At 34.5% G+C, this 13,128-nt stretch overlaps 1 protein-coding gene across 2 annotated transcripts in view; it reads right to left on the reverse strand.

The window, feature by feature from the left end:
- Positions 1 to 699: 699 nt before the first annotated feature.
- KLHL28 (kelch like family member 28) overlaps positions 700 to 13,128 on the reverse strand; it is a 30,120-nt gene continuing 17,691 nt past the window's right edge. For both annotated transcript variants that reach the window (XM_033109152.1, XM_033109150.1), the window contains 3 exons: positions 8,396 to 8,839; positions 6,267 to 6,475; positions 700 to 5,152 (listed from right to left, as the gene is read on the reverse strand). In XM_033109152.1, coding sequence (XP_032965043.1) covers positions 4,989 to 5,152; positions 6,267 to 6,475; positions 8,396 to 8,839 — 817 coding nt within the window. In that variant the 3' untranslated portion in view covers positions 700 to 4,988. The remainder of the gene's footprint in view (positions 5,153 to 6,266; positions 6,476 to 8,395; positions 8,840 to 13,128) is intronic.

The raw sequence follows: 13,128 nt of genomic DNA on the forward strand, positions 1-13,128 counted from the left end.
TCCCCAATAAAGTCCTGTTCCCCTTCCCCAATAAAATATTAAAAAAAAAATCACAAAGGAATCTGAACTGCATTCATTGTTATATTGTTATTGTGAAACTATTAGAAATATGTTGTAAGATAAATCAAATAGGTAATGATATTAATGTTGATAGAAACCAAGATTTTCAGACTAAGAAAAAACATTAAAATCCAAGAATGAGTAAAAGCCCCTTTTCAAAAGTTTATGGACTGTCTAAATAAATGAGACATTCCCAATCCTTGCATGGACAGGTTATCTGAATGTACTCAGCACGGTAGTTTACACCTTCTTAAAGATGGAGCCTGGGGCACAATCCCGTTTACAGCTTCCTTTAGGGGAACTGCTGATTACCTGCTGCTGGCCATAAAGGTATCAGAATCTTCTGGTATGTTCCCTTGTCAGCCTCAGGTAAACCTTTCTTCCAAGGCTGGTTAGAAAATCTAAAGGGATAGAAAGCTGGGACTGCACTGAACTTACAACAGAACTCTTCCGTGCCTGCTTTGTTAATGAATGTTTCTTCGGTAAGGCCTGAACCTGTTGCTATCCCACACCCACCGCATTTTTTGTGCCGTTACCTAGAAGAACGTAAGAGTTGAGCATAATGAAGTTAGCCTGGGTCAGTTCAAAAAATTGACACATGAAAGTCATGTTTTTCAAATTTATTCTAAACGTTTCACATTAAATGAAATGTAACCATAGTCATTACAGAGCATTACCACAATAGTGCACACAAATAACTTCAAAAATAAAAGACAAAAGAATACAACCTTCAACAAGTTAAATGCCACTTATGTAAACAAAAATAAAATGAAATCCTGATGCTAAAAAGATACATAGTCAGAGGTAAAATACATATACAAAAACATTTAAACATTAACATAATCCACAACTAGATCACATTCTTTGTAAGAGAGTACATATATTATTAGTACTCTACATCTACAAAATTTCAGAATCCTGTTAAAATCAAAACCATCTCTGGTTTATGGTACAGCACAATTCATAAGGCAAAAATATAGGCATTATCATCCAGTTCTTTAATTTCACTTGTATTTTAAGGCAAACTTGGAACTTTTTGCTTGGTATTTTAAAATAAATGGGACTTACACATGATAACTTGACAAAATTAACAATAAATTATCTCTAGTTAAATATGTGTAATATAAAAGACATATGGATAACAATTTTTCTCTCTGCAGAGATGTAAACTGGATTTTTGTTTAACTCCATATTCATACCAGTAAGAAAACTTGTAAACCTACAGTACTTAAAACTTACTGTATCCTTCACTCTTCTCAAATATGTTTCAACACTGACTCAATATACTGTGAGTGAAAATCCAATATATATCCAGCCATAGAATAACTACCTAATTAAATCATGTCTAATTTAAAGTGCTGTTTTACAAAGGAAAAAAGGTTAAAAGATAGAACTGGATGTTAACTGACATGTGACATCTTAGAATTTCTTAACTTTCTGACTACAGAGGTTATAGAGGTTCTCACAAGTTTATTGAACTTTAAGCAGTATATTTATTGTAGAATCTTATTTTCCTGAAAATGAGCACTTAGGTGACAATACCAGAAATCCAACACCAAAACTGAAAACACAGCATTGTATGTACATATATTTCCTTCAATGTCAGCCAGAGCCTTGATAATATAGTTAAGTACTTTTTTAAAGTTTCTATGACTTTGTGTTTCTACTAGAAAATATATTATCCAATTCCAGGAAATTGGGAATTCTATAAATATTAAGTTTTCTATAATTCTTTTTCATATCAATAAAACACTGGATACTAAAGGACACAGATATTTATACATAAACTGGGTCTCTAATTACATCTTATGATGTTGGAGATAAGGAATTAGATTCACACTTTATCATAATAGTTATTTGGGTACAGAACTCCTTCACTATATTTGGTTCTCTGAGTAAAAAGATGCATCTTTTTTAGATATCTAGCCCCTATAGCACAGTATCTCATACATATAGCTGACCCGCCATATTTGTCAAGCTATCAAAATAATTTTTCAAAACCTAATGAATGCCATTTTCCTATCACTTGATACCACTTCCTATAATTTAATATTCATTCATATTGAAACAGTGTTAGCATTAACCTATGGAACTTACATAAATATCCTTTGGGCTACATTAAAAATCACTTAAATTCTATTACTATATTCAACAAATACTAAACAGCCAAACATTAAATCTTCATTAAATCATTATAGAAGGTGATTATCTTCCAATTAATTAGACAATTACTATTTCCACAGTCACTTTTTTCAAAAATATTTCTGGGCAGTCTTAAATAGCTGTCTCCTCCTTGCTTGATGAAATAAAATTATTTCTAGTATCTTTAACCCTGGGAATTTATAATCAAATATCCTTACCCTTTTTAACATAAGAAACATGTGGCTTTAAATTCACAATTTGTCTGTAAATTGTCACAAATCTGTACAAGAAGGCCCTATCGTAAAGTTATCAGTTGTCAGGTCACATTAATACCTCTTGTTATGAACTGTACAATAGGATTAGCAAACCTGAAATAGTTCTAAATTTGGTTTTTCTCTTCCTTTCACAGGTTTTTATAATTTGTTCTCCTACTATTGCCCCAAATGTTTTATATTTATTCTTCTTCAACATGAGAAATTCAGGTTTTTCCAAAACAATGATAGGTAGATGTCTTTGATCTAATTTAGCAAATGATTATTTTATACTAATTTGATAGTGGGGATGATACATTGAATAAAACATTGTTAAAATAAAACGTATAGTATAGATATGTTTACAATTAAAATAAATTTCTAGTCTTTCAAACTCCCTTCTGGGGAGAAAGGATTAAAAATAGAGTAATAAAATGTACTTAACGATTTCATTGATATAAATAGAAAGAAAATCGAGTCGGGGATTTAAAATTAAGTATGTGATAGAATCTATTTTAAATTGCTTTTCTTTAAGTAAAGTCTAGGCCAATCACAATAGTGCACCTTGTTTCTATTCAATAGATTTATTCAAATCAATTAAAAAGTTATTGCTATATATCATTATTATTTAAACAAAGCAATACAGAAAACTCAGCCTTTCAATTTTATTAGTAGTTCCTGTTGAGTTCTTAATTAGAAGAAACTAAAAATCACTTGCAAGGTTTTATAATCTGTGCAAATATTCATAAAGCATGATAGCACTTATGATTAAAGATGATTTTTACATAGTTTTGCAGTAGGTATTTAAATCTACAACTAGCAGTGTATGGAAGAACAAGGAAAACCGCAAATTGCCTGGCTATAAATAGTTTTCAAGAAATAACATATATGCTAACAAATGAACTTACGTTTTATAATTACAAATGGCTTCTTAACAATAGTTTAGAACATTATGGCACTTAAGAATGCAGTATGAATTTTTCATAGGAAACAAAATATACACTGGTTTTGCAGAGACTATAAAGAGATGGGGGTGGGTTAAAAAAAAAAAAAAGGCCATGGTAAAGGAAATAACTACAGTACCAAAAATAAAAGTACCAATATCCTAATAAAATGCAAGGTAATGTGTTCAAGACTAATAGACATTTACTAAAACATGCTAAAACAAAATGAGTCAACCACCTCTTTTAAATAAGCTGACACTTGGCTACAGCAAACGATTTGCTTTAAAAGATCATTTCTTTAGTCAAAGTAGAACCAAATGTAGAACCATTACTCAAGTAAACATTGAGTTCCAGTTTTCCTCAATAACTTTAAAATATTCAGTTACCTAAGAAGTGTAAAAAGTAATGCATAACTAATTGCCTAGTGCTTTGTGTTTAATGCATACATTTCTGTTTTTAAGAAGGACATGTAATATCTAGCACAAGAAGATAAAGAATGTATCTCTCTAAATCACTATTCAGGAACCATGAAAAGCATAACAGGCATTTAGGTAATTTTTGGATGTTAACATTAGTATAAGTACTAATGTTTTTAATAAGCACAAATGAATCAAGCCAATAAAAACGAAAATACTATCAAAACATGTCATGCATATCTCACACTGAACATCCAAAAGAACATCGTTACAGCCTTGTAATAGCTCCTACAGTTAGCACCATTTTTGTATGTGAACGCTTTGAAAAAGCAATGGTCTTAAAAACCTGAAATTATTACAAGGATATATGAAAAAAATCAATATGCACTAAGGGTGGTACTAAACATTTGTCACATATTTACATCAACACTGGGAAGCCTCCTGTACTACTACAAAAATATTAAACTGATATACTTAACTCTTTCTAGCCATGCTTAGCATAGCTTAGATGGAAAAGTAAATTAATTCATCCAGCATTAACCTGCCCATATAAAAAAGGCAGAAACAGTAAGTATCTGACTTCTTCTTTAAATAGGCCTCCAAATATCATGAGAGTAAGAGCATTTTTTGCAAACTTATTACAATCCCAGCCCTTAAGCCTTTTAGCAGAAAGAATATCCAGGTGACTCACAATGGTATATAATTTATACCCCTTAAAAGTACCAAAAAAAGCAGCCCTTTATGTAAAATGTGAAGCATATGAATTCACACCCAACAGAAGTATCAGCACTGTGTCCAGTCATTCAATACACTCGAGCATCTAAGCATCACTCACCTAAATCCTGGTGTGTATCAAGGAGGGAGAGAACTAAAATAATAAAAAGCAGGAAAGTTTTCTCCACATGTACACTTATGAACACAAAACTATTCCAGAATCAGGGGGCAAAAGTGCACAATTCAATTGGCAAGATCTTTCCCTTTTTTTTTTTTTGATTACTGATTCACTGTGTAATCAAGAACAACCAAAGCTACTTGTCAAAGTACCCAACAAAACCCTTGAGTCTTCATGCCACTTCAAGTTAAAAAGAAAGCAATGCAGTTTTGGGGTTTCAGGAAATTGGGCATCCTTTCATGCGGCACAGGTTCATCACTTCAGTTTCCACGAGCCCACACTGTCAAAGTGCAGTTAATCCAAAATTGCAGCGACAGTATATCATGCCAGCTGAATCCAGCCACGTATCTGAGATAGGGTCATATTTCTGCACGGTGTTCAGGTAGGAAGACCCTGAGTGACCACCAACTACATAAAGGTAGTTGTCAATGACTGCAGCACCAACTCCTGGGAAAGGGGGATAAAAACGGGAAAAAACACAGTAACTAGTTAGCAGACTTCTCACTAAAAATGTTCTCTTAAAGTGCATGTCAACAATCTATTATTAATTAGACAAGCAATACAGTAATGTGTGCTCAGTGGAAAAACACCCCTGAAGATAAAAGTAAGAGTTGAAGCCTTCCTTTGCCTCTCCTCCCCAATCCTACTCTCCCTCCCTCTCCTCCACAACAAGAAAATACTACTACTAAGAAGGCAGTCTGTCTACTTCCATGTGCTTTCTTCTCAATTTCTATTTACAATTTTCAAGAAATCATTCTTTTTTATCAGGTTGTCAAATACAAGTATCTCCTGCTTTTCTGAAGTTCCTGTTACACCACTTTGCTTTTACGAAAGACCTCCATTCGTACAGTTGACCTTGAACAAGCAGCACCAACACCCACAGTCAAAAATCTAAGTAATTCTGAAAAGAACAAGGTTACTCTAATTTTTTACATCCTCGTTGTTTTATGGCTTTCTCTCCCAATGACACCACAGAAACTAATTATGTATAGTAAACAAAATAGTTCATTCCACTTTGTCCTTTCAGTTTCCAGAGATTCTTTAATCACAAATGCAAGGTATATTCCTAAGGCATAATATCAATAATTTAAAACCTTAAAATAATATGACTTGGGTTTGGGCTCAAAGATAATTTCTTCTTTTCCTTGATGTATTTGTTTCTCTCTAGGAACCCTGAAATTCAACCCTTTCTTGATCAACTATACCCCTTGAGAAGGAGAGAACAATTGAAAGTGAACATATAGGCTGCTAATGTGTATGTAACATGTAAAAAGATGACAGTTGTTATATGGACAAAAAGAGCTTCTATAAGATACATTACATTACTAGCATTTCTCAAAATGTGTTCTCCAAATATAAGGAATGATAATATGTACATTGGCATATTAAAAAATCTATATAGTAGAAAAATCTATATAGTCTGTCTAATCTAGTTGTCTCTCAGGTTTACCACACACACGTGTATTTTTTCTTGACAAGTAATACTCTTACTATTATATTCCAAGGAACCACTATTCCAAGAACATTGTCTTACAGTTATAAATTAGTAAGATGTTATTACCTGTTCTGGGTTCTTTCATTGGTCTACACACAGTCCACTGATTTTGATGAGGGTCGTATCTTTCAATGCTTGACAAATGCGAGACCCCATTATGTCCACCCACCACAAAAATAAAGCCCAGCATGACACCCACACCAAAGTGAATCCTTTTATCTGCCATAGATGCAACCATCTCCCAGGAGTCCTTACTTGGATCATAACGCTCCACACTGCAAATATTCACAAAAGAAAATAATTAATTCACATATCCTTTGTGTCATTCTTCCTATTAAAGCAAAACTAAATCCCACCATTTGAACTTTTAAAAGTTCAAATAAATAGACAGATATAAAACCAGAGTTGTTTGTCCCAAGTGTTTAGATTTTGCTGATTAGATTGCAGGGATAAAAGCTTACCTTGGGGATTGGGTGCAATAACAGCCATATGCTATCTCATTATATTGTACAAGCAGCAAGGGATATTAAGGTTAGAGAATTCTGGCATTCAGAAAACCTGGGTTCAATTACTAATGCTACGTATCTAGAGCTGAATGAACCTTATCCCTACCACTTTGGAGTTTTGTAATCCTGGATAAGTCATTTCCTCTCACCTGCAAAAATGTCAATAACACAACCTTAAAGGATTCATGTAAGAATAAAATCAAATGCGTATGCATGTGAAACGACTTTGAAAATCACAAACTTCTGAATATAGATGTGCTCTAAGGATACTCAGGTCTACTACACAGCGAAAGAAAAGGGAAGAGAAGGAAAGAAGAATTTCTTATAGAAGAATTCGTGGTGGTTTGCTGCAAAGCACACATTGCAGATTTCATAATACAAACTGGCGAATCATAATACTCTCAGAGTGATTGGAGAATTCAGGGATTTAAGTCAAATCTACATTGCAGAGAATCCTTGTCATTTCCAAGCTGTATTATGGAAATCAGAATCAAATCAGAATTTCCCAAAAAGCATCCATATACAATCCCAGAAGGCCTTAAGCCTACGCTGTGCCCTGAAAGGGCACAAAGGCATGCTTGTTGAGCTTGTTCTGGTCTTAATCTAACTTCTCAAAAAAGCCTAAAGCCTTTGAGAGTCGATGACATAATTCTACAGAATAGAGACTAGACTGTAGACTAGACTAGAATATAGACTAAACTATAATTTTCTGAAAGGACACCTGGATAAAAACCTTTACAGCAAAATCAAGGGAAAAGAGGAGTTGATAAACTGCAGCAAACACTTAAACTTCAAGAGCATTATCTCAAAACTAAAATACTTTCATCTTATAAATTTCTGACAGCAACTTTTCAAAAACAGAAATGTATGCCTGAGCCCCAAATACTTTCCTTCAACAAAGGGAACAATAAAAAGGGGGAATACTTTAGATTATACAGAAATAAAAATTTATAGATGAAATGCCATTGTGCTGTTACTTTCTCAAACAATATATTCTTTCATTAAAATGCTGACAATCAGTAAACACATACCATTCTAATTATTATTAGAGATAAAATCTTTGAAACATCAATTTTCAACAAAGGTTTATAATTATGATTAATTTTCCACATAAGCAGTCACTTTATGCTTTTATTTATCATATATATATTTCTTTTTTATGTATTATTGTATTATGTATTATTTATTCTTATGTATTATTCAGAGAATACAGAAATCTCAAATTCAGACTCTAGCACAATTTAGATGCATAATAATACATGTATGATTATAAAATAAGAATCCAGAAAGGAATATTTAAATAAGACTTTAAGTTTATGCATTATAATAATATTGTGTAAGCATATAGGAGTTACGCTTTTCACTTTTCTATTGTATTTAGGCAATGCGGTAATAGGCCCCACCCACCCCACTACACACACACACACACACACACACACACACACACACTCCACCCAAAATCTAAAGTTGTCTAACTTCATCTTATTTTAGGTTTGTATTAAATCCCCATGTAAAACAATTAGAATTATACTCATGGAGCAAATTAAGTTTCCTAAATGTCTATCAATATTACTTTAAAGATTAAAAAGGGAAGTTCATTTATATACACAAATTATTTAAAAACCAGAAATCACTGTTAATAATACTTTACAAATCTACAAGCATTTACCGCTTGATTAAGTTAAATACCTGTTCATGTGGGCAGGACCATAGCCACCAATGGCGTAGATCATTCCATCCAGCACGGCGGCGGCAAAACAACTTCGTGTTGTAGTCATTGGTGCCACAGGCTCCCACTTTCTTATTTTGGGAATATATTTCTCTACAGACTGTAAGTAAGACTGTCCATCATAACCACCTAAAGCATAAAGTTCTCCTGCAAGTACTACTACTCCAAGGGTACTTCGGTTCTCATTCATTCTCTCCAGAGAAGTCCAGGTGTTTGTATCAGGATTCCAGCATTCCACTGAGCTTTCATGTTTTCTGATAGTGAAATCAGGACGCACGTCAGTTTCAATACCACCTATAACATACACTTTTTGGTCTAAAACGCATATTCCAAATTCATAGCGAGGAACGCGCAGCGGTGCCAAACCAATCCAAGAATCATTCTGAGGAAAGTACATCTCCACACTAAAGAATGAGCAAAAAAAAAATTAAATTTTAAAATTCAAAAAGGCCCATAAACAAATAAAAATGTTTAATCTCATTATCAGGGACATGCAAATTAAAACGACAATAAACCATGACACACTTTCCAGACTGGGAAAATTTAAAGGCAGATAATAACAACTATTGGCAAGAATGTGGAGCTAGGGATGTGCCCTCTGATGGTGAGAGTGTGAAGTGGTACAAACCACTCTGGAAAACAATTTCACATTATCTGGTAAAATTGAAGATACACACATGTTGTGACTCAGCAGTTTCATTCCTGTGTTGTCTACTCTATTGAATGCCCATTACAGTCAGTTTTGTACCAGGACCTACACAGAAACATTCACAGCAGCACAGTACAATCATCTGTCAAAAGGAGAATGGATAAGTATGATGTAGTATAACCACCCCATGACTAATTTCATTCCTAGATATGTAGCCAAGAAAAATGCACACACATGTGTATGTACAAGGAGGTTCACAGCAGCATTATTTGTAACAGTTAAAAATTAGAAACAATCCAAATGTTCATCAACCATAAAAACTGATAAATTGTGGCATATCATATAATAGAATACTATACAGAAACGAAAATGAACAAACTATAGCTACATGCAATACAGATGAATCTTACATATATAACATTAACGGGAAAAAAGCCAAATTCAATAGACTATATTTTATAGAGTTTCATGTATATCATGTTCAAAAACATTTCTAATCTCTGGAATAGAAATGAGGATAGTGGTTACCTTTGGGGAGGAGACAGAGGGAACTCAAGGGTGGTTTATGGGTGTTGGTCATGTTTCCTATTTCTCTAATTGGTTTGTAATGTTCACCTTGTAATAATTGACTGAGCTGTGCACTTGGAATTTGTGAAGTTTTCTGTACGTATATATCACTTCAATTAATTTTTATAATTAACATGTTCATGGTAGAAAATATTGTATTATGTCCATATACTATAATACCACACACCAATGAAACTAAATGAACTATTTCCTCATGAAGTCTCACAGATGAATTTGAAAAACTTACTGTTCAGTGAGAAAGCACATCCTTGAAGAACATATACAGTATTACTACATTTATATAAAAATGTGTAAAACCTAATGATATATTGGGGCACGTGTAAGATGTGGCAAAATTACAACAAAAAGCAAAGAAATAACAGAAAATTCAGGACAGTGGGGGCAGGAAGTCGACATCAGGAGGGGCATAAGGGGACTTTGTTAATAGTTTATTTCTTAAGCTGCTTGATAGGTACTTGAGTATTCATTCTTTATACCCAGCATGCATATTATATACGGTCGCTCTTCCATGTATAGATATTTCATTACAAAAAAAAGTTGGGAAAAAGTAGCCAATGTTCCCATACTCAATAATGCATGGCATAAAAATGTATACTCTCTATCCAGTATGATGAAAGTGCATTCATTTATTCAATAGTTGTTGAATGTCTATGTACAGTTTTGTTATAGTGCTTGTTTTAAAATATGAATTTGTTTCAATGAGAACAATACATCAGGGAACTATGTGACCTTAAGGAGAGCAGTTTCAGTGAGGTGATGGGGACAAATTTTGACTAGAGCGGTTCAAGGGAGTGGGAGATGAGCAAGTGAAAACAGTGGGCATAGACAATTTTTTTTATTTTACTGCAAGGAGTGAAAGAGATAGGAGCTATAAAGATGAGCAGAGAAAGACGAGAGCCCCAGGTAGGTTAATTTCATCTGGGAGCTTAACCCAGAACATGTCTGGTGGCGGTGATGCAGTGGAGTAGGAGAAGGTGACAATAGAGGAAAGTGACAGGTGAACTGCAGGAGCAAAGTCCTTTTGTGGAGGAGGAAATGCGGGCTGGTGAACACATGGAGAAGTGGAGGCTCGTCTTAGCTAGGAAGAACTCGGTGGATTTGGTGATGAGGTAGCTCTCTTCAGGCTGCTTCTGTCTTCTCAGTAGAGTAAGAGACAAGGTTATCAGCTGGATTAGAAGGTGAGGGTAAGAGGCTTTGGCTGTTTTTACGGAGTGAGCAGAAGTTATGAAACAGTCCTCCAGGGACGTGAAAGAGTAAATTAATTAGGAACAGGTAAAGGGGTGGCTGGCAGTGCTGAAGCCCGCAAGTGAGACCAGCTAATATGGGTATGTGTGTTTCTCTAGCCACGATCCGTTGCAGCCATGGCGTTAAGTGGAAAACTGAATTTAACTACTAGATGAGTATGACGGAAGGAAAGAAGGGCAAGGGAGCCATGGGTATATTCAAAGTAATGACGACACTGATGTTCCTGGAATCTAAGCTAGGTAAAGAGTGAAGGTGAGGACATGTGGGGGTTGGTGAGCAGTCAGTTTTCCTAACTGATTACAGGGCCAAAGGATTACAAGTCCTGCATGGAACAAAGAATGGCTGCAGTGGGTGTACTGAAATAAATGAGGTGGCAAGAAAAGAGGTGGTAGACAGAATGGAATGTCTGAAACCAAGATTTTCAAAGTGTTGATGTCTTTGGTAATGACAAAGTTGAGGGTATGATCATGAGAACAGGTGCCTCAGGCAGAAAAGACTGGTAGAAGTGAGATCAAGAAGAGAGGCAAAGGAGTTGGATAATTGTGGATGATACTACGTGGATGTCGAAATCAGTAAGAATGATTACTTATGTAAAATGGTGAGAAAGAGAAAGGCAGCTATAAAAATCTTTAATGAAGAAGTCAGTAAAGGAACAGCAGATGATGGCAACAGAAGGGATATCAAGTGATATCATTGCTTGATGGCAAATGCTTGAAATGAGTTGAGGTTTTTGATGGAAGGGAGATGAAAAAATTTTGGAAGTGGCTATGAGAAGCAAACACTTATCCACCTTGAGGACCTGTGATACCTGAGAAACGGGGGGAAGAAACAGTTTTGAGAGGGTTTTAGCAAAAACAGTATCTTTAAACATCAGCCTATTTCATTAGAACAAGAAGTTGACAATAAAGAGGATTTTTCTTATGACAGAACGTGAATTCTAGAGGACACAAGAGACAGACCTGAGTCAAAAATAAATAAAAAGCCTGGGCAATAAGGTTAAATTAGATGACATATATGGCCATACAATAATAGTTTAATAAAAAATATGTTTGTTTTTTGTCCTAGGTGCTTAGCACAGAGCTCCTAAACTACTTGGAATTTCCTGAGTAATAGGAAGGATGTGGTTTCATTTTATACCTCTAAATTATACTATACGCTAACTTCCAAATTTCCAGCACTGATCTCTTCTTTGAGCTTTGCAATCATATCCAGCTAGCAGTAAGATACCTATCATTGGATATTCAAAAGGCACTTCAAACTCAAGATGTCCCAAACTAAACACATTATTTTCCCCCTTAAAATGGCTCCTCCTGTATTCTCTCGCTCTCGGTATATAACCATTCATCCAGTATCTAGCTAACCAAGAAATCTCACTCATCTTTGATTTTCCCTCATCATCCCTTCATATCCATTCAACCACATCCTATCAATGTGCTCTTAAAATATTTCTTAAATTAATGCCCCAGTCTCTATCATACTGTTACTACCCTAATTCAGGACCTCATGATCTCTTGCCTGTACTTTTACAATAACCTCTTTTCTAATGACTCTGATGCTACCAGGTCTCCTTGATCTTTCTCCATAATGTAGTCAAGAATGATCTAATATACAAATCTGGTCATTTCACTACCCTCCTTAAAATAGTTTTTCAACCCACGTAATACATATCCTCTCTTCATCATGGCACACAATACCTTCTTTGACATGGCTCTTACTGACCAGAGCCTGCCACATGCCGGTGAAAATTTTATACTTCAGAACACCAAAAAGCTGTTTGTTTCCTGCATACCCTGTGTATTTTTCCTGCATACCCTGTGTATTTTTTTTGTTTCCTGCAAATCCACTGTGTATGTGCATACTTCCTGTGACCTTCCCATCATTTTTTGCTTGGCTCTTTCTTTGTCTTCAACACTCAACTTAGATATAGATTTTTCCATAGTATCTTCCCTAAATCTCCCAAATGGGATAAATGCTCCTCTTTAATACTTCCACACAACTATTTTTAGCACTGTGCTAACACTGTGTGTTGTAATTATCTATTTAAACATGTCTCCTTTACTAAATTATGAACTTGTTAAAGATCCATTATCTAGCATAATATGTCTGATGCACAAGTGTTTAATATTTTTTGTAGAATTAAACTGAATAATTATTCAGGTTCAGTCCAATTTTTCCATAGTTATAAATAATACTGCCATAAACAGCTTAGTG

The sequence above is a fragment of the Rhinolophus ferrumequinum genome, chromosome 6, assembly GCF_004115265.2.
Source record: "Rhinolophus ferrumequinum isolate MPI-CBG mRhiFer1 chromosome 6, mRhiFer1_v1.p, whole genome shotgun sequence".
NCBI classification, from domain to species: Eukaryota; Metazoa; Chordata; class Mammalia; order Chiroptera; family Rhinolophidae; genus Rhinolophus; species Rhinolophus ferrumequinum.